The following is a 26,282-nucleotide window of genomic DNA, read 5'->3' on the forward strand; positions in this document are numbered from 1 at the left end:
AAATAGGCCCAACACCGTAGTATGAGAAACATCTCCATATCATGATGCTTGCGCAACCATGCTTCACTGTCTTCACAGTGTACTGTGGCTTGAATTCAGTGTTTGGGGGTCGTCTGACAAACGGTCTCCGGCCACTAGACCCAAAAAGAACAATCTTACTTTCATCAGTCCACAAAATGTTGCGCCATTTCTCTTTAGGCCAGTCAATGTGCTCTTTGGCAAAATGTAACCTCTTCAGCACATCTTTTTTTCAACAGTGGGACTTTGCGGGGGGCTTCTTACAGATAGCTTAGCTTCACATAGGCGTCTTCTCATTGTAACAGTACTCACAGGTAACTTTAGACCTTCTTTGATCTTCCTGGAGCTGATTGTTGGCTGAGTCCTTGCCATTTTGGCTATTCTTCTATCCATTTGAATGCTAGTTTTTCACTTTCTTCCACGTCTTTCAGGTTTTGGTTGCCATTTTAAAGCATTTGCGATCATTTTAGCTGAGAAGCCTATCATTTTCTGCACTTCTTTATATGTTTTCCCCCCTCCAATCAACTTTTTATTTAAGGTACGCTGTTCTTCTGAACAATGTCTAGAACGACCCATTTTCCTCAGAATGTCACAGAGAAATGCACTGTAACCAGCATGTACAACATTTGCTGCCTTCCTTCCTTAAATAAGGGCAATAATTGCCACCTGTTTTTCAAAGAATGAATGACCTCACTAATAGAACTCCACACTGCTATTATTTTGAACATGCCCCTTTCAATTAGTGATTCAATTACACTGAATCAGCAGCATGCATGTCATGACTGTTGGGTCTGTTGGATTTCTATTACTCTACTACACCTATATGTTTTGGACTTTTTTGTAATCTTCAGGCCTTAAATTATTTTTTAAACATGTGCAAAAACCGCACTGGCAGCGAAAGGGTTAAAGGATAAGCCCAACACTCCCCTTTCTTGACAAGCATCCAATTGGTGCTCATTGCGCTGCAAGGTCTCTCTCCTTCCTGCTAGTCCCCGGGGGCAGGGCTGGAGACAGGCAGGGAGGGGAGGAGGAGATAAATAGTGCAATGTTAAAAATATTAAACGTTTAAGTCGCCATAAAGCCCCTTTTGTTTTTAAAAGCCCCAGACATTACTTAAAGCAGATTTAAATACAGAGCAGATTTTTTGGTTAAAAAAAATGTTACCACGACAAGTAGATTGTCATGAGGTACAAGTAATTTTGGGCACCGATTTAGTCCCGGAACAAGTAGTTTTTTTTAAATATTTCCACACCCCTGTAATATAGTTTCTAACATTCATGTTTTTTGTTCCAAACACTTGCAAAGACATGTTAAAGTGGACCTGATTGCAAAAAAGCAAAGTTCTGCTATGTCACAGAAAACATCCAGAAACATTAATTGTGCTTAAGCAGTAACTTGAAAGATTTACCTTTGGTGTGGAATTCCTACTGAAACATAACAATGTACTTCCTTGTATGTGAGGGTGCATAGACACTCCTGTGCCTAAAGCTGGCCATACACAATTAGATATGCTTTTGTTCAGCCAAGTGGGCCACAAACGAGGTAAGTGGAGGACTTCTTGCCTCCAGGACATCGTATTCTGATAGCATCACCCACTGATGTCAGAATACACTAAATAGAAGTTATAGCTGCTGATCAAGGAAAATTTTCCAACATGTCAATCAAGCAATCAACTTCTGTTGAGTACAGATGGCAACACACTGATCAAAATCCAGCCAGTCCCTGCTTAAGCAGCCAAATTGTGATCAGTATGTGGACAACTTAACGCCTCATATTTGTATATCTGCAGTATGAGATCTAAGGCACTGCTTGGTGATGTCACAATGCCTGAGGCTCTGACAGGAGGAGGCATCTAACAAGATGACCACCTCCACACAAAGACACAGTGCAGAACAAGGCATAGTAAGTCACCAATGTGGAAAAGATCACCTACTAAGAGACCACAGGCAATACTGGCAACTAGTCCTTGTCCTGCGCTCCCGCGGATGCCGGCATCTGTCATCTGGGTTCCGTCCCCTGCGAGCGTCGGGACGTACGGGGGATGGAATGGCGGGAAATTTGAAAATGACAAAAAGTGACATTCACTAAAATCACTAAAATAACATAGTATAACATTACTGTATCAAACCATTTCACATATATTTTATCCCTAGTGCTTTGTCCTGTGCCCTGCCTACATTTTTACTGTTCTTTCTGCCTGGAAACTGAGAAACGTCCATGGCGTCCAAAAAGCGTCCCTTTAGGTCAAAAGCGGTTTTAGACCAGCTAGAATACAGCAATAGTAAATTAGAACCACTTGCAGAATTGAGTGATGATTCGTGGGGAAATTCGTCATCAGACACTGAAAACGATTTTGCGACTTTGCTTAGTGATGTGCGAACTTGGCGCTAGATTTCAAATTTCAGTGTTTTTAGTTTGATTGTATTATTGAATTAAAATTATTATATTATTTTTTATGATTATTTATTAAATTATAATTTATGATTTTGTGTTTCAAGTTAATTCCTAAAAAATACAGGCCTACAATAAACAAAATACATATTTCCATGCAAAATGTACCGCTTTGAGCACAGAAATATGGACATAATCAGACAGCTAGGGGGGTTAATGAAAACAAAAAAGTTTGTTTTCCACCTCACTTTCATTCCCAGTGACAATTACTACTTAATAAGGATGGGGCAACTTCCAAGGAAAGCCTGCACTCAGTTTATTAATTGTATATTTATTGTAAAAAAGAAATATGGGAAGTACAACAAAGTTTACATTTCCCCTTTAGTTCCAGCCTCAGATGCACACCACTGACTACCTATGCATACAGGATCTGTGACCTCTTTATTATATACATCAATCCAGTACAAAATAGGATTATTTTTGCCTTCTCAACAGTCCAAATCCTTCAAATAACAGATTCAACCAGGTACTGGAAGCCTTCTTTAGGGATTATATTTCTTGCAGACGTGGTAGCATCACTCAGTTCCTAAAGTCTTATCATCTGTTCATTTATCCTGTGCACCTTGTGTTCTACTGTATCCTAAATAATTCATGCGGTGTACACCTAATTCTCACCCACTGTCTGCATGTGGAAGCAGAAATCAAGAGATTCCAGAGCACCACATTAGTGGTTTATGAAAAAGAGATGATCAGCGGAGAACATATTCTCCGCTGATCATTTCACACACAGAAAATCTGTCATTGACAAACAGAAACTGCCAGTTTATGATGGAGCGATCCCTTCTGTGTATAAATTCTCCCTCCTAGAGGTGGAGAATCAGGGAGAGAAGAGTGAATCCCGGGAGAACAGAGGAGGAAGGAGGAAGATTACTGACTTCCTTCTTCCTCAGTCAGAGCCCCCAATGTGTGTATTTGTGCATGCAGTGTAGTGAGGTACTGAGTGGTCTCTTCTGAAAGAGCCATCAACAAAAAAGGGTAATATACCGCTACTAAACTGTGTGTTTGACTGATCTCTTACTGTCTCACTATATCTCACAATATTACAGTAACAGCAGCCGTTTACTACAGTTCAAAGCTTTTGTAGATTGCTTCACTCCTCTTTTGAAGAAGCGATCTACACCGCTTCATAAACAGGCATTCAGAGGAGAGCTGTCTCCTCTGAGAATGCCAGAAAACCGAGCAGCGGTTATTTACTGCTGCATGATAAATGGACATCCGCACTGGTCCAGTTTTTTTTTTGATCCTGTGGCCACTATAGGCTCATTTTATGTGGTCAGATAACCAGGGTGGAGGCTAACAAGGCCTTTTGCTGTACTCAACACAGTTAAACGTGCTGCAGATACGCCCTTCCGCACATTGCTGGTGTAAAGTGCAGATATTAAAGCAGTTATGGACTTCCTGTGACCTTGAACGGTTCTGGACATTGCCCTCTGACCTTCCTCAGAAAAAGTCCAAGGAGCGTGAAAATGATAGATGAGATGCTGTAAGCACCACATCTAGTGCCAACAATTAATCTAAAATACTGTAGATTACCTTGTGAATTTATTTGGTTTGATAAACAACTCAATCTCTTGATCATGTTTGTCTGCTTTATGTATTATTGGTATTGTCATAAAGCCATCAAATATAAGTGGAAATATCTGATTTTAGTGTGTGTGTGTGTGTGTGTGTGTGTGTGTGTGTGTTTGTTACCTGAACCCATCTGGTCAAGATTTAAAAACAATCTCCCCAATAGCCTTTGTACTTACTCTAGTTGTTTCAGAAATGAGTGCTGTCCATTGGTATGATACAGTGCAGGCTATGGGTTCAAATACTGTGAAGATATTTAGTACTTGGCTTTCATATCAGTTCCCTGCAAGTAATCGTAACTAGGTATGTGTAGTGATTTCAATAGCTTCTTGTTTTAATGCAGTCCTTTTAAGGTAGATTGGAACCAGTGCATTTGACAGATTTATCTAAATTTCAGCAAATTCTTTGCATTGTCAGATATTCCCTAGTGTGTGATTAGATCATGAGGCTTACTTTAAGTAACAAAAACACAAAGTTGCATAAACATTCCTATTGAAGATTTTGGTGTAGACGCCTGGCGGCCTGTTTATGATATATAAACCTTGACAAGTTGTAAAGTGGTCTGAATGTGGCTGATAATCAGAGCAATGCATTGTAAGACAAGGTCAGTGAGATGGGAATGTGTATGTTGAGCAGTGGATAGAGTTACAGAATGTTTTGGTTTTGGCTGCAGATCCAACACATTTGACCGACCAATATAAGAGCCTAGAAAAATTTGTGTTTTTACAATGACGGGTGGAGTCGGCTGCAGGGTGATGCTTGCGCAAAGAATCCGGGAAAGTTGATTATTTGCTACAGATGTTCCACTTCATTCATGGGAAAAAAGCGTCCCGCCCTAGAAATGTATTTTAACTTGTTCCTAGCTGACAAAGAGAACAGCCATCCAATATGTACAGCAACTCTAAAGCCAGCCACAGACGGAGCTATTATTTGCAGGAAAGAAAACCGCTCGATTCCCCCATCAACACAGTTAGTGCTGATAGGGGAATGCCTCCCACGGAGCCATTGTGTTCTCCCAGCAGCAGCAGATGGGGGGACCATTCCCACTGGGAGAACACAGTGATTACCAATAGTGGCTACAATATCTGATAGCAATAATCACATGTAAAATCCAGCAGGATTCAGCCTGGCTATATAGGGTTCGAATCAAATCATCTATGGCTGGCTTAACCCGTGCATCAAGGGCTCAAGAAGATGCAACAGCTATGTACAATGTTCATATGCTACAATATCTTAGGCATAACTAAAGCCAAAACTTTTTCGTTTTGTTTTTAGATTTGAATAAAGTGGCGAGTGGTAACAACCCTGGTCAGGTTTTTATAGGGAGATTCACCCACTGTAATTGTCTTAATCACCAGTGTCGCTGGAAATGAAAGGGAGTGTAAATCCAACATTTTAATTGCCACCAGAACAGAAATAAAGGGGAAACCTTTCAATGGGATTACTTGTTGTCATGTGAATGCTCACCTGTCTTCATGCATGAAAAAAACTTTAATCAAATAAATGAAAGGGGTCGGCCAAGGACAATCAAGAAGGGGAATAAAGGACCAGATGAGCTAGATGAGTCCCAGCCAGGCATTGACTGGCATCTGACTTGCTGCAACTTGTAATGCACACTGTGAGAAGCTCACAGAATGCAGTGAAATCGGAGCAAGCTATTTTAGCTCAAGCAACAAATTTCTACATTTGTGCATGACTAAAGGTAAGGCTTGAATTCAGCTTTAAGCAAGGTTCCCAGATCGGGTTCACCTGATAATCAATTAGAACATCTCTAGTTCAAGGAAAAGGAAACAAATTCAAAAGCAAATTTCTCCAGATTTTTAACATTAGCAGTGGGACAGAGCTAGCTCTCACCCTGTCCCAGCACTGTGGGACATTTACAGTTATGGAAAAAGACAGAGGAGTTATTTTGGCTGCAGCCACCATAATTAATAAACTGTTGCTGTGAAAGTCTTTAGAATAATGTTGTAATAAACCTAATTCCATCTGTGGGTGTTGGTCAGGAAAACAGAAATGACAGAGAGTGCATCAGCTTTGAGTTTCTATGGTCCAGTAATATGAATAAAACAAGTTGACTCACCAGTGTCGGAATTACTGCTTTGAGCATCTTCATGACTAGGCCCAAGAACGAACAAACAACTAATCTACTCTGCAGACTAAACTTTATCCAACTTCTGTCAAAAAGAAAAAGAGCTACTCAAAAGTATGCAGGCAACCTTAAAGAGGTGTTTCATTTCAATCAAAAGGTGGCTGACACTTAGGAATAATAATGTATCTCTGTCAGCCATGCTGGAGGTGAACTGTAGTACCGCAGCTTGTGACAACATCTCTGATATCCATGAAGGTATATGAGTTACTGCAACCCCCTCTACAGGAAAAAGGATCTTCTGCAAATCTTTCTTTTGCTTACAGAGAAATTTACACTCAATATATTAAAAAGTATCTATAGCTAAAACTATTTTTTGATACAGTAAGAAATGCCTAAAACTACTGCCTGGTTATTTAGCTGTTGTCTCTATCACTTCCGGTCCCAACAGGAAGATAGAAAAAATCTTCCAAAGTGAGCAGAACTCCCCTATTAGACAGTTGTCCCAGGGAAAGATGTCCCCTTTAGAAGATGTCCTCCCATCTCTTCTTCTGGGGACAACTCTAAAATTTTGGATTAACTCTTTACTTTATAAATGCTAACTCACTGTAAAATCCTATTTTTGGAGTTTCTTAGGGGATAAAGGAGATTAAGAGACTAGTGAATTATACTGCCTCCTTCAGGAGAATTGGACACCGACTCTATAACTTGCCCCACTTCCAACATTGCTTAGATTTGTAGAATTCAGTATTAGAAGTGGATGATAAAGACAAAGTGGTGGGCCCTATATACGCTAATTATTATCAAGAAAAAGTGGATTTTTTCCTACATACTTACCTGTAAAATCAATTTCTTGGAGTACATCACGGGACACACAGCAGGCCATAATACTGACCATGTGGGTTATATGTCACCAATAGGAGAATGGACACTGGCCGACCAATCAAACAGGAAGTCCTCCCCCATATAACCCCTCCTACACAAAACGTACTCAGTTTTTGTAGCAAGCAATGAAAATCCAGAAAGAGGGGATGGACCTCTGTGTCCTGTGATGTACTCCAAGAAATGGATTTTACAGGTACGTATGTAGAAAAAAATCCAATTTTCTTTCTCGTACATCACAGGACAGAGAGCAGGCCATAATAATGGCTATGTGGGAAGTCCCAATGCAATAATCTTGAGGAGTGGGTAACATTACAATTACAATACCCACCACCAACATCCCAAAAGGGAGCTATTCAGCTTTCCGTAAAACAATGTGGCCAAAAGCAGAATCCTCCATGGCTCTGACATCCACTTGGTAAAACCTTGTAAAGGTATGACCTGAAGATCATGTAGCAGCCTTGCAAACCTAAGCAATTGACGCCTGCTGTCGGATAACCCAAGATGCCCCCACACTCCTGGTAGAGTGTGCTATCACCCGCAAGTGTGGAACCTTGCTCTTCAAACCATAGGCTTGAATGAATAACTGACAAATCCACTTTGAAATAGTTGATTTGGATGCCGCCTAATTTAGTCTCTCTCAAAAAGACTCTTAATGCCCAAACCCCATCCAGGGCATGCAAAGATGTTTCTTTTGCCGACTGAGGCCTAGGAAAGAATGTAGGCAGAACAATGTCCTGATTGAGATGAAAACTAGGAACCAACTTTGGCAAAAAGGATGGATAAGGCCGTAACACCACCTTATCCTTATGTAAAAGCAAAATTGATTCCCTACAAGAAAGGGCTGTCATCTCCGATGCCCTTCTTTGTAGAAGTGATTACCACCAAAAACAGTTAGCAGAACAGTTAGCAGAAGTTTGAGTTAGCAGAACTAACGGAATCTCCCTGATAGATTCAAATGGAGGTTTCTGTAAAACTGCCAAGATCAAGATCCCAAGGACAGAGGGGTTGTCTGACAGGAGGAACAGTACGCATCACTCCCTGTATAAAAGTACGAGTTCTATAATAAATTTTCCTAGAAACCAGCTTTCTAGAGTTCAACATTGTGTGGATAACCGAGTCAGACACTCCCCTATCTTTCAAGATTTGAGCCTTAACAGCCATTCCGTCAAATTCTGTGATCGCAAAGCTGGGTGCAATATAGGTCCCTGAGACAGGAGGTCTGACTGATCTGGCAGAGGCCAAGGATCACCCACTGCTAGCCTGACAATGTTCGCGTGCCAACACCTCCTGGGCCAGGCTGGTGGCACTACTATCACCGGAATCACCTCATCTCGAATCCTGCGTAATAGCCGTGGGAGTAGCTGAATTGGGGGAAAAGCATATATTAGGGAAAACTGATCCCACGGTATCACCAAGGCATCTATCCCTATTGCAAGAAGGTCCTGCGTCCTGGACACAAACCTGTACGCCAATAGATCTACGTCAGGGTACCCCCCAACGCTGGCAGATTGCCAAGAACACCTTGGGATGCAGAGCCCATTCCCCCAGAAACAACAGCAGACAACTGAGGTAGTCCGCCTGCCAATTCTCTATAACTGGAATGAATACCGCTGACAGTACTGACCAAAACACTTCTGAAGTGTGCCACTGAACATCTGAATGATGCAGAGGGCGACTGGTTGAAAGTGTTGTGGTCAGATGAGACCAAAATTGAGCTCTTTAGCATCAACTCAACTCGCCATGTTTGGAGGAGGAGAAATGCTGCCTATGACCCCAAGCACACCATCCCAACTGTCAAACATGGTGGTGGAAACATTCTGCTTTGGGGGTGTTTTTCTGCTAAGGGGACAGGACAACCTCACCGCATCAAAGGGACGATGGACGGGGCAATGTACCGTCAAATCTTGGGTGAGAACCTTCTTCCCTCAGCCAGGACATTGATGGGTCGTGGATGGGTGTTCCAGCATGACAATGACCCAAAACACACGGCCAAGGCAACAAAAGAGTGGCTCAAGAAGAAGCACATTAAGGTCCTGGAGTGGCCTAACCAGTCTCCAGACCTTAATCCGATTAAATCAGCGGAGGGAGCTGAAAGTTCGAATTGCCAAACGTCAGCCACCAAACCTTAATGACTTGGAGAGGATCTGCCAAGAGGAGTGGGCCAAAAGCCCTCCTGAGATGTGTGCAAACCTGGTGGCCAACTACAGGAAACGCTTGACCTCTATGATTGCCAATAAAGGATTTGGCACCAAGTACTATGTCATGTTTTGTGAAGGGGATCAAATATTTATTTCCCTCATGAACATGCAAACCAGTGCATCATTTGTTAGACATGCATTTCTTTTGTATTTTTTGTTGCTATTCTGTCTCTCAGTGTTACAATACACCTACCATTCGATTTTTAGACTTATCATTTCTTTGTGAGTGGGCAAATATTCAAAATCAGCGGGAGATCAAATACTTATTTCCGTCACTGTATATACGCCTTATGTGTCTTCCATACTGTGACTGCCAAGGTTCCCTCCGTTTCAGTTGCAAGAAAAAATTGTTCTATCTCCTCTCGTATTCTCTTTTCTGACTCTTGATCTTGAATGAAAGTCCCATTTAATTTCCATGCATTTGCTTTATTTTGCACCCTACTCACTTTCAATCTCATTGTGACAGAAGCATGATCAGATAGAGATACAACTTCTATATTGGAATCCATAACCGACTCCAATAATCGATGTTCTACCATTATGTAATCCAGCCTAGAATATGTTGCATGTGTAGGGGAATAGAATGTATAAGCTCTCACTCCTGCATGCTTAATTCTTCACACATCCACCAATTGATATTGGTACAGCTTCTTTTTAATAACTCTCAGGCCTCTACCTCCGTCCCTCTGCCCACACGACGATGAACCAATCTGAGGGTTCATACAAAAATTAAAATCTCCTGCTACAATCAATACCCCTTTCTTAAAATCCATCAGTTCCCTTAGGGTTTCTTCTAGGTAAATCATTTGATTCTTATTAGGGCAAAATATATTATGAAAAGAGTACATTCTATTTCAAACAGTTACCCCCTAAAGAATAAGAACCGACCCTCTGGATCCACCCTCCTATCTTCTATTGTGAATCTGACATTTTTCGTCATTCCTATTTTTCGTCATTCCATTTTATTGGGGAATCAGCATAATACCAAACCGGATAAATTCTTGATTGCAACATAATTCTTGAATCCTGGGCTAAATTTGTCTCTTGTAAAAAAAGACTACATCTGCTGAGTATTGATAAATTTTTCTGAGAATCTTGTGTCTTTTTACCAGGGTATTCAGACCCTTTTCATTATAGGTTATTACATTTAGAACATTCCTATCAACCATTATATACTTTTACTCTCCACCCAATTTCCTTCCTTCCCCCGTCAGATCCTTGTATCTGGAGATCTAGATATAATACATTTGAAACAACAGAGTTCTCCCAGGTGGTTAATTTTCCTCTCCCCTCCCATCCTCCCCCTCCTTCTTTCCTAGTTTGGACCCCGGGAATTTCTTTATTTTCCAGACACCCCCTCCCACCCCCACCTACACTAAAAACCCTTTGGCCTATTTCTAGCCCTGGAATCAAATGTGGTTCAATTCCCACTGTCGATTCCTCTTCAAGGGTGATCTCGGAACATGTACACCTGACAGAACCCCCATTCCTTTCTCTAGGTCACAATATCAGTCCCCAATACTCCTCTTAGTACCCCACCATTATTCTAATGAACATCTCTCTACTCATTTTCTACATAGCACTCCCTACCCCCCCCCCCCAAACCGGCACACAGTCCCTGTATTCGTTCCTTATCTCATTCTCTTATTGTTGGGAACTGATTGCCACCTCTCTTTCCCTAACTCTATACACTCATTTGCCCCTTCAGATCATCCTGATATTTCTGTCAGCTGTAAATCTAGTCTTTCACAGAAGTCCCACATATCCTCTGGAAATCTCAATTTCACAGGATGTCCATCTTTCCAACCTATCAGACATGGAGGAAACCTCCAGTTACATCAGATGTTTTTATTACGCATCTGCTCCAATAAAGGTTTCAATAATCTTCTTCTGGCCAGGGTCTCTGATGCTAGAGCTGCAAAAATGTGTATATTGATCTCTCCATCTTTTATTACAGACATCCCTCGGATTTTCTTCCAAATATTAGCTTTATCTTCATAATCATGAAGACGTACTACTACGTCTCTGGGGGTTTTTGATGGCATCTTGTAAGGTCACCTAATCCTATGTGCTCTGTCAATTTTCAATTGATCTGCCACCGCTCTTCCTACCAAGGGAGTAATCACTCTTTTCACTTCATCCAGTAGTTCTTCTCCATTAAAAACCATCTAGCAGGCCCTGAATTCTCAAGTTGGTTCTTCTACTTCTGTTCTCTTGGTCTCCTAGTTTATAAGCCAGCTTCCTGTGTTCTTTTTGCATTTCTCCTACTTGTTTTTCCAAACTAATAATTACTTGAGCATGTTTCTCTATTTTTTCTTCTGTTTCCTCTACTCATGTTAAAACTTGTCTCAAGTCATTATGTATTATCACCATTTAGTTTTTTATAGATTGTTCCAATTTTGTAAATATTTCTACAATTTCCATTTTCGTGGGCATCTGTGCACTTGTTCCTTGATCTTCTGAAATTTCGATTTCCCTTTCATTTTCCATAGTTATGGATTCTTTAGTCTGGATTAAAATTCAATATTCCCGATGACAATCTGGGTTGATCTCCTTTGTTTTTTCCCCAAGTTTCCTTTTCCTTTTACTCCCTGCTGCCTTTCTGGAGTTTGATCCTCAGAACTTTTCCTTTGCGGGTGCATATACTTCCTAATTGTGCTTGTTCTTGCTTGTGGTGTCTTTACTCCTCCTCCTTTCACAGATTTATTCTTCATTGTATTCAATTTTATTCTTACTTTAACATGCACAAAGATACACTCTTTCCCGAAAATAGATGATACTTTTAAATTCACAGTTAGGCACAAAGCTTTTCCTCCTCTCCTTTTCTTCTATCTCTACTGGGAGACCCCAAATTTCTACTATCTCTCCCCCCACCAAAACATTCTCCTCAGTGGGGGTGAAAGTATGTAAAGTCCACAAGATACAGTATAGTATAGTGTATGTGTGTTCCTTGCTTCCGCAGTAACTCAGCACCTCCAATAGCCTCCCTCTTTGCGGGTCACTCACTCCTCCTTCACCTTGCCTCCTCCGCCTGCCAGCTCTGTTGGGGTGGTCACTCATGCAGGGGGGGTCACGATCCATGGAGACCGCAGCCTGCATCTTGCACCGGCTCCTCTCTCCTTTCCCATGGCGATGACTTGTTGGGTTCCCGGCGTGGTCACTCCCAGCATTCACCACTCCGGATCTCCTCCATCCCACCTCGCGAGAGCTCGGACTCTCCTCTCGGGAAACACTGCTGCCTCCTCCAGCTCCGTGCCAGACCGTGGGCCCGGCAATGGCCTCTCAGACAGCGGGACAAGGTAGGGCAGGGGGCTGCATGTATTCAGGTGCGGTTCTCTCTATACATTTCTTCCCTTAAGCGGGGACCAAGGAGCACCTAGTCTGCATGTCCTGTCGGTGCCATGTCGGCATCCCTTTGTCTTAATCGTACAGTACAGGACACAGGCAACCTATTCATACATCCTGGGTTAGAGTCGAGAACTTTTAAGTGACTGGACACTGGCAAGCTTTTGAAACCAGGTCCTCCCTTGGGTACTTCCGCTATTACCCAACACCACTCCATAAATCCTCAATTTTGCAGCAAGCAATGCAGAGTAATAAGGATAGTTAGTTAGAGAGGGTGGCCCATGTCCTGTACTCCAAGATATTGAATTTACAGGGAAGTCGACATTCCTCTTCAGGCCAAGATTACGTGGTCATGGGCTTGGAGGTTTGGGGGTCCTTGCAAAGGAACTGAGCCCCAGGTTTGGTCTTGGACAGATTTGCTTATTGAGGTTTAGCCTTTTTGTGCTGTGGAAAAGGGTGTTGTTCTTATGTGACATCCTTGAAAAGCTGTCTAAAGAAGCAACAAAAAGGTGTTCACCATCTAAGGGCATATGCAGCAGGTGTTTCTTACATGATGTATGGGCAAGCAGAAATATTTACAGGAAGAATCAATGAACTGCCACTGCCAGTGTTAGTTCATTGAGAATTACAAGCCGACAGTCACTAAGGCTGTTGGGACTTGTTGTTTCTCGTTCAAAGAGGACTGTGAATGAGTGACACAGCCAGGCAGGCACAGCCCCCCATGGCAGCAATTTTTTAAAATTTTGAAAGCTAGCAGCAGGAGAAGACCCCCACTAGCTGTCAAAGCAGGGGAGCAAAGGCCGGTCTATTCATAACATGTTACACCCTGAATATGGATGTAACATATAACATATTTTGAAAGGTGAACTTACCATTTATGACATACCTTAAAACAACGCCCTCCAGTAGCACGCTGTCACCACTGATAGGGCTTCCATCTTCACCCAGTCTTCCTTCCGGGTTCATGGGCTGCAGCCGTTTGAATGGCGCACAGCAATCTCAGCCAGTACACAGAGCTCTAAAGGGACAGCATGAATATGCCGCCCTTCAGAGCACATGCACTGATGACAGTACTGGCTGCATCCTGTGTGAATATCTCCTAAATACCGCATATTTAGGAGATATTCACTGTACCTGTAGGTACAAGTTCATACACAGAGTTTACTACAGCTTTAAACAAAAACCCCTTATGGTGCCAACGACTCTCAGAGAAAGAGGGGTTTTGTTCTCCGGCAGATATTGCTTCAGTGTAATTAATTGATTCATATAAATGAAGCATAACTGAAACTTGCACTGAGAGAAATATCAACCTGACATTTCTGCCCTTACTTAAAAAATGCTAGTTACCTAGCTGTATATGACTTGAACACTTTCTGACTTTGAATATGAATAAGGCAAATGGAGCCAGAATCTTTCATGTGCATACATGTATACGGTCAGTGACTCAAAAAGCATTGACAGAATAGGATTAGAAAAAGAGCGAGACAAACAACATGTGCCCAGAATAAAGGGCAGACAGAGGAAAAAGGACTAGTAAACAGTATTGCCTGTGGCATCCCTACAGCTGATATTTAATTGATCTACCATGCTTTGCTCTGCACTGTGTCTGTGTGTCACTGCAAGGACCATTTTGTTAGAGGCAGGGGTTTGCTTCCTCATTCCAGCAAAACCTCACTATGAATCTGCTAAAACTAGCAGTCAAAGGCAGCAGTGCCTGAGATCTCACATATTAGACAGATAACTATGAGGAACAGGAGTACCTAGATACACTCACATACCATAAACAGTACAGCTATTTTTCAGGAAGGAGTCCAGACAAAAGTGTGGGTTTTTCAGGGTACTGCACAGGCAGAATTACCATTATTATACAGGGCACACTACAACATTTCTATATTCACCCAAAAACACTGAAAATACTCACTTTTTTAGTTAAATTTCCACTTTAAAGCTAACTTCCAGGCAGCAGATAAATACACAAATGAAATACAAACAGCATATGAGAGCTGTTTACCTGCAAGAATATTTGTACTTCTGCCCATTTAATTCTGACATTTACATTGGTATGCCACACAGCACAGCTCTGTCTGGTGTAGGGTCCTGGTTTCCTCTGCTGCAGTTCAGTAACACATATGATCTTGTCCCTCCCCTGGCCTATGACTGGATAGTGAAATGAGAAGCAACAGACTGATGAGCTCATCTCTTTGTCACTCTGCCTTCACCGCCTATCAGCATGTTCCTTGCACTGAAGAACAAATGAGTAGCTCCTTGTGCTGCTTCTTCTTTCTGCTGTATAGACTGATGCCAGGTCAAATTCCGGTACTTACACTGCTTGCTTTGAAAAAAATTAATTAAATTTAATTATGACTGTATACACACCTATTCAAGTGTTTGTTTTATATCTGCCTGGAGCCCAGCTTTAAACAGCCTCCACCTATTGTTACTGTGGGATACTGTACTTTCCACATTCCAATGGAAGTCACTTATTGGGCATCAGAACAAATTAATTGTCTTACCTGTTAGGGCTGTAGATTGGAAGGAAGCTTGAAGAAGCAGTAAAATCTGCCTGCTCCAACGTCTTGATAGGAGATTTAAAAGAAGTCTCAGAGTTTATGGATCTGAAAGCACTGAAATCATGAGTTCCAAGGAGAATCTGCGCAGCTTCCCGAATCTTTACTACGTCAAGGCTACTATGAAAAAAAAAGTCAGAACACTGATATAGGACATGTACCATTTACAAAACCAGTGAAATACCATACTGCAATCTAACCAAAATGTTACAGATATGACATATAGCCCTTTAGGGCAGAACTAAACTTAAAAAATAACATATGAGCGAGTAGTATTTCAGTAGAAGGGATATTGTATCTCTCTTCTATCAAAAATGTCATTTAACTGTTTGCTAGCAGTCTCATTTTAAATGTACACTGCATTTGGTACATGAGCAGAGTAGAGTACATTCTGAGAATGTGCATGAGATAAATCTATGACATTATGGTACCTGGTTCTGTGGACACCACCCTCAATAGTTCTGCTTCAATTGAGGGCCCTATCACACTGCCCACATGCTGAATGCTCCATTTTTGTGTGCAGGCAGCTGTCAGTTTGTACTTGCAGTGTGCTGCAGTGAAGGGGTGGTGTGACGCGTGTTTCAGTTTATTGCAGTTACTTTTTTCGATTTAACAAAAATCAAACTTTATTTGAAGTACCATAAAGTGACTATTAATGGTCCCACAAAGCCCCATGGTTTAATGCAGTGCCTACCAGTGTCTGCATATCTGCATTTTACTGTAGCTAGCAGCATCGCACATCCCAACTGCACTGCAGTGTGAACGATGCATATAGAAAATACATTTTGTTCTATGTATCCTGTGGAGACATATGTGGAACAAGTGTAGAAAAACACAGGTCACCACACTGTGTGAACAAGCCCTAAACCTCACTGTGACCCTGTCCTCTTTCTTCTATTTGTTCTCCAATAGTAGGTTGGTCCTGAATTCCAAAGCATTCTTCTGTAAGTCCAGGGTTGCCAGATGACACCAGGATGGCCTTTTTTTTTTTTTAAGATGCTGGTTTATCAAAATAAATAAATAATTATAAAAAACTGGACTTGGCCGTTAATCCCTGAAAACTTTAATGTAGGAATTTTTGTAGGTGACCTATAAACATCAGAACATTCTCCAATAAAAGCAGGAGATGATCATCTAATGTATAATGGGCACATTTAGTGCTTTGCTCCTTGCACCACTTTGCTGGAGAAGCATTATGAGGATTTTTCATAAAAAGGTACATGGTTTCTTCAAAATGGTATTAGGGGGCCCACTTGAGATGCAAGAAGTTTTGTAGAAGTCTTAAAGTTGAACTAAACTCAAGTTTAAAAACCATTGCGGACAGGCTATTTTAAATGCAGGAGAGACCCTGTATGTCTCATCTCAAAACAAAAAAACGGTCTTACCTATCTGCCATAAATGTTTTTTTTCCCTTTTAAATGTACGTGCACTAAGCCACATATACTGGTATGAATAACTGGTGTTACTAAACCCACAACAGTAAAATCAGTCTATATATGCAGTAAATCATGCTTGTTATTCTTACTGTGGAACCTAAGGGGTCAATCCTCTGCATTGTGTAAAAAAGATGTTTGATCCTTACTTCTCTGATCATCCCCTTCTTCCAGTGCCCCCCTCTTATCTCCTGATAAGACATATTGTGTGGACACTCTGCATATGTTCTGTTTGGTGCGTATTGCTAGGGAGGTTTTTGTTTCCTTGGGAGAGTGCATGTGATCAGCACAGGGCCAATCAGCACTGTCCAGACAGAGGTCAGGAGTTTTGCATCCTCTGCAGAGCAGAAAGAAAACTCATCCTACAAGCTTTAACATGTGCTCTGCTGAACACTGAAAGAAGTCTCAAGACTGCTCTACCTGCTGATGAGAAAATGTATTTAGCAGTTTATATTTACTAAAATAATTACACTACCATGTTCTGTGTACTGTGAGAGACTAGATTTAGTGAATGCAGGGTCCTGGGTTTAGTAACATTAACTCCTATGTGCACATACATGTCTTATGTCACCACAGCCCAGCCAATTAAGATGGCTGAAGACCCTAAACCGGGAGGAAGGCTGCGGGAAAATATCTGTGGCCATATCTGCAGGGACATCATAACTATTGCAGCACTGAAGTCTGCCACAATGTGCAAATGTTGAAGCCCTGGGGTTACATTTTGATGTGACTGGCAAAAAAAAAAAATCAGAGAGAGCAAAAGTAATAAAAACTGTTCTAGGAAATACAATTCCAGTGAACCTGTATGGTGCTATCTGGCTAAAGAGGACTAAACAGAACTTGAGTAAACTTTCTGATATAGCATAGTTGCAGTGTTTGTTTGTAGTGATGGTAGCTCAGTGATTGGTTTCAGTTGTTGCCTGGGATTTATCTGCAAGAGCAATGGTAATATGCACAAAGTTTAAAGCATAAATAAGGCAAAACATTTAGTTTTGGATAGAGTGCAGAGGGATGTCTGTGCCCGTTCTCTATTTGTCCTGTTTACTGTGTTCACTGAGAGTGAAAGTGATAGAAAATTCAAAATTTTGGGCTTTCACCAAAACAAGAATATATGGGATGTCTTCCAGTGGGGACACTAGGTCTGGTGACAGCCAGGAATTTGGTCACTTTGGAGGAATTTCCTCTCACTTTGTTTTAACTACAGGACAGGAAGTGAAGAAAAATCTCCCCAATTTGACACAGCAGAAAAAAAAGGGGGGGGTGGGTCATAACCTTCCACTACTCTATCAAAAATGAGAGGGTATTGCGCTTGTACTGCAAGGGTTAAATGCTTGATTAGAATAGGTATTATAAATTAGTTGATCCTCTCCTATGCAACAGTGATGCACCGTCTGACTGCAGAAACTGGTCTATCAGTGAGGAGGAAGGGAGGATTGGATAAGTAAATCTACTTTACCATGCCCTTTAAATCTAAATGAGTATGAACCCTAGCAGTTTGGGCACAGCCCCCAATGCAAGGGAAAATGTTCAAATTTTCCAGAGCTTAACAAAATAAAAAAATAAGTAAGAAAATCCATCCTGCAGCATCATGCTGAAAAAGCTGCATACTTATCCCTCTGAAGAGTCAAATCTTTGTTTTCTTCCACAGTAGCTGCTGGTACTGCTATCCAACGTGTTTAGGTGTCTGATAGCATGTCCCCCACTGGTCACTGTGTTATTTCCTACCAGCCACTACATCATTACAATACAAAGCAGCGATGTAGCAGATGGTGGAAGGAACCAGGGTGCCCAGCAGGGAATATGCTATCAGACACACCCGGAAGTGTCAGGCAGCAGCATCACCAGAAACTGTGAAAGAATAAAAAATAAATAAAAATAAAATGTGGAAGAATCTAAAAATATAAAATATTTGTCTCACTGCTAGCTGAAGAGGCAAGTATGCAGCTTCTTTTTTTCAAAGGGTTTTGTAGGCTGAAATTGTTTCAAATTCTATGGATTTTCAAATTCTATGGTTATGCTCTTTTCCCTTCAGAACCTTACAGATAATCTATTGCTCATCTTACCTCTCACTTACAGCCCAGCACAAGTTCCTTTCGAACACTGGTAAATTTTCGTGCCCATATCCAGTCACTAGACGGTACATGTACGTGCGGGACAGTGCATCATGCCGTGCATGGAAGTCATTACTTACACGGATGGCCTTCAGAACTCTGGGTGCAAGAAACATACAAAATAGGTTAGTTATGAAACAATATTTTAACAACAGATGAACACATGACAGACTGATAGGCATTCCCTGCATTAAGGTAAAAATAATGTTCCAGTGGAAGTATTGTCCCTTCACCCCCATTATATATAATCCTTTCTCGATCCAGCGCTGTGCACGTCTGCAGCGCTGGTCTCTCTCTCTCTCTCCTCACAGGACGGTAAATTTGTCTGACAAATTAGTTTATCTGTAGATGATTCCTATTAATGTTCTCCACCATCACAAAATAGTGTTTACCTATAGTCTGTTCAGTAAATTGGATTTTATTTTCCTCATTTCCATAAAATGGTGTGATCAACATCTAGAGATTGGAAACATTTCCACAGTACAATTTCTGCTGAGAGCGAAGCTGCAATTTACAAATATTGTGAGAAGAAATATTCTTTTCTAAATGCCACAGGGATGACAAAACACATCCCTGCATGCCAGAGGTGCCCGAAAGACATTAACAAATACTTTATGGAATTAAATGAGGACAAGTAGCTTTTTGAATAATGAAAGTAGCTTTTCCCTCCAGAGTTCTCATTCTAGAAAACTCTTTCTGCTGCTTCTGGATCAACAAAGTGTTTCGTCACCAGCGGCATCTTCAAATAGGGCTGCAAACCACAGTCTCCCAAAAATACAAAAATCCTTCATTTATAGATAAAATTACACCTGAAAATCAGGATAACATTGGTCAAGCTTTTGCTAGAGCAATATATGCTCTTGGATCAGTAAAGGAAAAGGGGGGCGGTTACCTATTCTCATGTACAGCTGAAAATCTTCCTAACATATAGTCTTTGTTATTCCATTTGTAATACAAAATACAATTTTAAAAAGCAAGTTTAGTTTATTTATTGAATAAGCTGTGCTTTTATTTCAAGCATAACATGTTTATATACACTGCATTTCACCTTCCCAGTGAAACACATTGACTTTCAATTTGTAAAACTAATCCACACTGAATTTTTCTTTTTTTTATTTTTCTGAAAATTTAATTTTTTTCCGGAAAAAACACAGGAAAAAAACATTTTTTTCTCATGGCTTCAAAATTTCTGGAAAATTTACATCTCTGCCCGTAACAAATAATCTGTCTGGCTTTACAAATAAAAAGTCAAAACAGTGTGATAAGTGCTGTACTGAATGACTTTGCTATAGCGTCAGGTCTCACTGTTAATTTTACCAAATCGGTGATTATGCCTGTGAATGTTCCGGATTCCCTGGGTGCATCTCTCCGTAGTTCGTTTCCATTTCGTTGGGTTATGGATCGGATTTCCTATTTGGGTATCAATCTCACCCCTAGATACTCAGATATATTTGCTGCCAATTATCCACCATGTATATCACGTCTCTCTACTCTATTAAAGATTTGGCATGGTTACCCTATTTCCTTTCTAGGTAGAGTCACGGCGGTTAAAATTAATATTTTGCCCAAACTCCTTTATCTTTTTCGAGCATTTCCAGTCCCAGTCTCGAAAATATTTTTGGATCATTTTCAGCGGACTATTAATAACTTTATCTGGGGTAATAAACATCCATGTTTTACCTCATCGGTTTTGTACCGCTCGCAACGGACGGGAGGTCTCAGCCTTCCCAATTTTTGGCTATATTAGCTCTCAGCTCGCTTTGCGCAGTTATCACAATGGGCAACTATTAACTCTCAGATCCCGTGGATCAAATTTGAATCTCAATCTATACGCCCATTTTACTTACCGGAAATTCTGTGGTCCAAAATTTCCCCTCGATCACTTACTTTTCATAACTCCATAGTGACTCATTCACTGACACTTTGGTCCAAATAGAAATTTAAATTAAACCTGGTCTCTTCTGTCCCCCCAGGTGCCTCATTTTTTGGTGATCCTACTTTTAATGTAGCCTTCTCCTCTCCTCAAGCGTTTCGTTGGTGGTATGATCACTCTTTCATTAGATTATCTGACTTTCAAAGAGGAGGATCTAATATTACTTTTGATATGCTCCGCGTGTGTTTTGATGTTCCTCTTCGTGAATACCACCATTACCAACAGATTAGACATTTTTTTAAATCACATTTTGGCCTTATACCCTCTTCTCAGATTTCATTTTTTGAACGTATCAGCTGTGACTCTCCTGGGGGTGGGGGTCTTATTTCTGATCTTTATCACCAATTTTTGATCTGTTCCTCGCCTACACCTCCTTTATATAGACGAAAATGGGAGGAGGATAGCGGTATCATTTTTTCAGATGAGGACTGGGATTCCATGGTGGATAACATATGTAAGTGTTCTAGATCTTTCAGTTCGAGAGACTGCCCTTAAGGTTTTAACCAGATTATATTATACCCCATCAAGACTACATGTATTGTTCCCACAAACATCCCCTTTATGTTTCCGGGGCTGTGGCCTCACAGGTACCTCGGTTCACATATTTTGGGATTGCCCAACCATATCTCTGATTTGGCGCAAGTTATCTGAGGTGGCTACCTCATTGGTGGGTATCCCAGTGCAATTGTCTATACAGACCTGTTTATTGGGGACTCATATCCCAGGGGTCTCTAATGACATTATGAGATTGATATATACTATTTGTATTGCCACTTTGTGGGCTATTGCCTCACATTGGAAGTCCAACACTGTACCCTTAACCACCGTTTTGCATAGAGTTGATGCTGTGATGCTCATGGAGCGTATTCATTATACCTTATTGGATAAGATGCACTTATTTGATAAAAAATGGGAATCTTGGAAGGATTATAGACATTTATTACATGTTTACTAACATCCCAAGTGAAGATTGACTGGTATATATTGCTGACAGAAGTAATATTTAGCCTACTTAATCATTCACACATTTCATGTACTTGCAATCTACCTTTTTTCTATTTCCTCTCTTTCTTATACTAATATAATTTTATGTATTGTACTTTTCAAAAGTACCTTGTTTTTGCTGTTATCATTTGAAACTGTACTGTTGTTTTACAGTCTATTTTTCAAAATAAAAACGTTTGTAAACAAAAAAAAACAGTGTGATAAAATGTGAGTATGAGTAGCATTATGAAAGAACTACGGCACTCTGGGATAGAACCGAAAAACATATAGTGTCCAAACAGTAGGAGGGGCAAAGGGGGGATTAGAATACATAATCTGTGCCTATTTACTGTATACACTGCACACATATGCCACAGTCTTTATACCAACAAAATACTCTGAATTACTGTGTCATAAGTGACAGTCTCACACACATATACCTCAAAACAAATTATAATTGAATAATCTAATTTTCATTAACCGCTTTCCCACCACCTATATACTGCTACAGGATGGCAGGGGTGTGCAAAATCATGTTATATATACGTGATTTTGCATTTTTGGGTAGGGGCCGCGTGCCCTACCCGTGCCACTATTCGTGGCCTCGACTGTCAATCACTGGGTCCCAGCCGGTGATTACTCTCCCATGTCAGCTCCTGCACACTGCTTTGCATCGCTCTGCCACCTTAGGGTGTGCTTACAGTTGAAAAGTACTAACACAGCCCACAGTTAACCCTTTGATCGCACCCACATGTTAACCCCTTCCTGCCCAGTGCCATTAGTACAGTGTCACTGGGGATGTCAGTGACACCAAGACAGTTCCCCCCAGTGTGAGAATGTCCACAGCAGTCCCCTATAAGTCGCTGATCGCTGCCATTACTAGTTAAAAAAAAAAAAATCCCAGTATACATACTGCCATTTGTAAACGCTATAACTTTCACGTAAACCAATTAATTTACACGTATTGGGATTTTTTTAAACAAAGACATGTAGCAGAATATATTTTGGCCTAAATGTATGATGAAGTGTGATATTTTACATTTTTTTTACAGGACATGTGTAATAGCAAAAAGTAAAAAATATTGTTATTTTTTCTCAAAATTGCCTTTTTTTTATAGCGTAAAAAATAATAAATAATTTTTGTTTGGGTGCAAAGTTGCATGACCGCGCAATTGTCAGTTAAAGTAATGCAGTGCCATAACACAAAAAATGGCCTGGTCAGGAAGGGGGGTAAATCCTCTGGAGGGCAAGTAAGTAAATATGTTTTTCTGCACATAGAAAAAAAAAAAACACTTTGTCTAATACAGCCTACCTTAAAGAAGAACTTTATTAAAACCGTCAACTCAGTGAACATTTTGGTCATGTCTATATGACATACAGTCATGGCCACAAATATTGGCACCCCTGCATTTCTGTCAGATAATGCACCACTTCGCCTAGAAAATTGTTGCAATTGCCAATGTTTAGGCATTCTCAATTTTATTTCTTTTCTTTGTATTGGTATGACACAAAAAAAGTAAAGAAACAAAAAAGCCAAATCTGACACATTCCACGCAAAACCCCAAAAATGGACTGGACAAAATTATTGGCACCCTCAGTTTAATATTTGGTAGCACACTCCTTGGAAAAAATAACTGAAATCAGTCTCTTCCTTTAACCATTAATTAGATTCTTACACCTCTCTACTGGAATTTTGGAGCTCTCTTCTTTCACCAACTGCTCCAGGTCTCTCAGATTGGGAGGGTTCCTGTTCCCAACTGCTGTTTTGAGATCTCTCCACAGGTGCTCTATGGGATTGAGATCTGGGCTCATTGCTGGCCAGTTCAAGTACTCTCCAGCGCTTTGTCTTAAACCATTTCTCGGTGCTTTTTGACATGTGCTTTGAGCTATTGCCCTGCTGTAAGACCCATGACCTCTGACAGAGATCCAACTTTCTGACACTAGGCCCTACATTGTACCCCAGAATTCTTTGGTAGTCTTTAGATTTCATAATGCCATGCAAACGGTCAAGACATCCAGTGCCTGAAGCAGCAAAGCAACCCCAAAAAATCAGTGAACCTCCACCATGTTTGACTGCAGGGACTGAACTCTATTCTTTAATGGCCTCATTTCTTTTTCTGAAAACAGTAGAATGATGGGCTTTACCAGAAAGTTGCAATTTTGTTTCGCCTGTCCACAGCACATTCTCCCAAAATGATTTTGGCTTAGTTGGGTAAGTTTTGGCAAACTCCAATCTGGCTTTTTTATGCTTATGTGTCAGCAGTGGAGTCCTCCTGGGTCTCATACCACAGTCTCATCTTTTCATTCAGATGGTGACGTATACTGTGAGCTGACACAGTTGTATCTTGTGCCTGAAGGTTAGCTTGAATTTGTCTAGAAGTTGATCAATGTTCTTTATCCACCATTCAAACAATCCTACATTGCAATCTTTGATCAATTTTTCGTTTTTGTCTACACCCAGGGAGATTAGCTACAGTGCCATTGGCTGTAAACTTCTTGACAATGTTGCGCACATTGGACATGGGAACATTAAGATCTCTGGAGATGGACTTGTAACCTTGAGATTGTCCATCCTTTTCCACAATTTTTGTTATCAAGTCTTCAGACAGCTCTTTGCTGCTCGTTCTCTTTTCCATGCTCCATGTTCCATGTGGCACACAGAGACACACAACAGAAAGGCTGAGTCAATTTTTCACCAGTTTAACTGGTTGCTAGAGTGATTTCTATATTGTTAGAACCTGTTAATTGATACAGGGGACTTTATTTAAAAATTACAGGAGCATCACAAACTTGGAATGCAATTATTTCTTACAATTTTGAGAAGGTGCCAATAATTTTGTCCAATCTATTTTTGGAGTTTTGCTTGGAATGTGTCAGATTTGGCTTTTTCTTTCTCCACTTTTTGTGTCATACTAATACAAACCAAAGAAATAAACACATGAATGCCTAAACATTTGTAAGTGCAACAATTTTCTGGGCAAAGTGGCGCATTATCTGACAGAAATGCAGGGTGCCTATATTTTTGGCCATGACTGTACAATACAGTATGATGTACAAATTACATAGGTCAGGAGTAAACAACAAATAGAACATACAGAGTGCAGAAGTCATTCTGAGCTCCCTATTTTCATCCACACTTCCCCCTTACATCAGAGTCCCCAGCATTCCCCATTAAATCACAGTCTACAGAGTGCCCCCATTAAATCAGAGCCCCCAGTTGTAGCCCATACACCAGAGTCCTACTTTACATCAGAGTTCACCCTTACATCAGGGTTTGCAGAGTCCACCCTTATATCAGAGTCCTCAGCGTCCGTCCTTACATCAGATTATTATTATTATACAGTATTTATAAAGCGCCAATGGTTCGCTCAGCGCTGTACATTACAATGGGAGACAATACATGAGACAGTACAATAACAATACAATGTGATACACGAGGGGTTCGAGGGCCCTGCTCCTTGGGGCTTACAATCTAGGAGGGAGGGGATAGTGGTACAGGAGGAAAAGCTGTTGGGGATGGAGTGGTAGGAAGAGTGGAGGAGATCGGCAATTAGCAGGGGGCGGGTAGGCTTCCCTGAAGAGGTGGGTTTTCAGGATGCGCTAAAGGAGAGTAGAGTAGGTGATAGTCTGATGGATTCGGGTAGGGAGTTCCAGAGAATGGGTGATGCCCTGGAGAAGTCCTGGAGGCGGGCATGGGAGGAGGAGACCAGGGAACTAGAGAGAAGGAGGTCTTGTGAGGAGCAGAGAGTGCGATTTGGGTAGTATTTGGATATTAGGTCGGTGATGTAGTTTGGGGCGGTATTATGGACAGCTTTGTATGTCAGTGTAAGCATTTTGAATTTGATCCGTTGGGCAATCGGAAGCCAGTGGAGGGATTGGCAGAGGGGGGTGGCGGAAACTGAGCAGTTGGTAAGGTGGATGAGTCTGGCTGCCGTATTCAGGATCGACTGAAGCGGGGATAGTCTGTGGTGAGGGAGGCCAGTGAGGAGGGAGTTGCAGTAATCGAGTCTTGATATGATGAGGGAGTGGATGAGTTGTTTAGTGGTTTCTGGGGTTAGGAATGGGCATATTTTGGCGATGTTGCGGAGGTGGAGTCTGCATGAGTTTGTTAGCGATTGAACTTGGGGCAGGAAGGATAGATTGGAGTCAAGAGTGACACCAAGTACTCTGGCTTGCGGGATGGGCCTGATGGTGGCATTGTTGGAAATGATGGAGAAGTCAGTGGGGGGGGTGCACGGGCTGGGGGGAAAACTAGGAGCTTTTGGAGAGGTTCAGTTCAAGGAAGTGGATCGACATTCAATCTGATATGTTGTGCAGCAGGCTAGTGATTCGGGCAGAGACTGAAGGGGTGAGTCTCCAAGGAGATCCCCCCTTACATCAGAGTCCCCTCTTAATTCAAAGTCCCTAGCATTCCCCCCTCACAGAGTCCCCTCTTATATCAGAATCCGCAGAGACCTTCGTTACATCAAAGTCCCCAGATACCTCCCTTACATCAGTCCCCATCAAAGAATCTCTTTTCAGCGTTTTCCCTTTAGTAACGTCTGTGAAGGGATATGTAGTTGGGTTACAGGAAATTAATATATATCTTTATATTGCACGGTTTGACATTTATGGAGGACAGTGTACACATTTACAAAGATAATATGTTTGTTGCTGGCACTTTAACCCAATGTGCATTATAAAGGTTTAATGACTTGATCCA

At 41.2% G+C, this 26,282-nt stretch overlaps 1 protein-coding gene across 4 annotated transcripts in view; it reads right to left on the reverse strand.

Annotated features, from left to right (window-relative positions):
• Positions 1–26,282, reverse strand: part of PUSL1 (pseudouridine synthase like 1) — a 118,241-nt gene that overhangs the window by 9,608 nt on the left and 82,351 nt on the right. For 3 of the 4 annotated variants that reach the window (XM_089675957.1, XM_089675955.1, XM_089675958.1), the window contains 2 exons: positions 18,616–18,762; positions 15,066–15,239 (listed from right to left, as the gene is read on the reverse strand). In XM_089675957.1, coding sequence (XP_089532083.1) covers positions 15,066–15,239; positions 18,616–18,762 — 321 coding nt within the window. The remainder of the gene's footprint in view (positions 1–15,065; positions 15,240–18,615; positions 18,763–26,282) is intronic. The other variant, XM_089675956.1, reaches the window with a different exon arrangement.

The sequence above is a fragment of the Staurois parvus genome, unplaced genomic scaffold (genome assembly GCF_062004578.1).
Source record: "Staurois parvus isolate SC_StPar_1 unplaced genomic scaffold, SC_StPar_1.0 ptg000160l, whole genome shotgun sequence".
Taxonomy (NCBI): Eukaryota; Metazoa; Chordata; class Amphibia; order Anura; family Ranidae; genus Staurois; species Staurois parvus.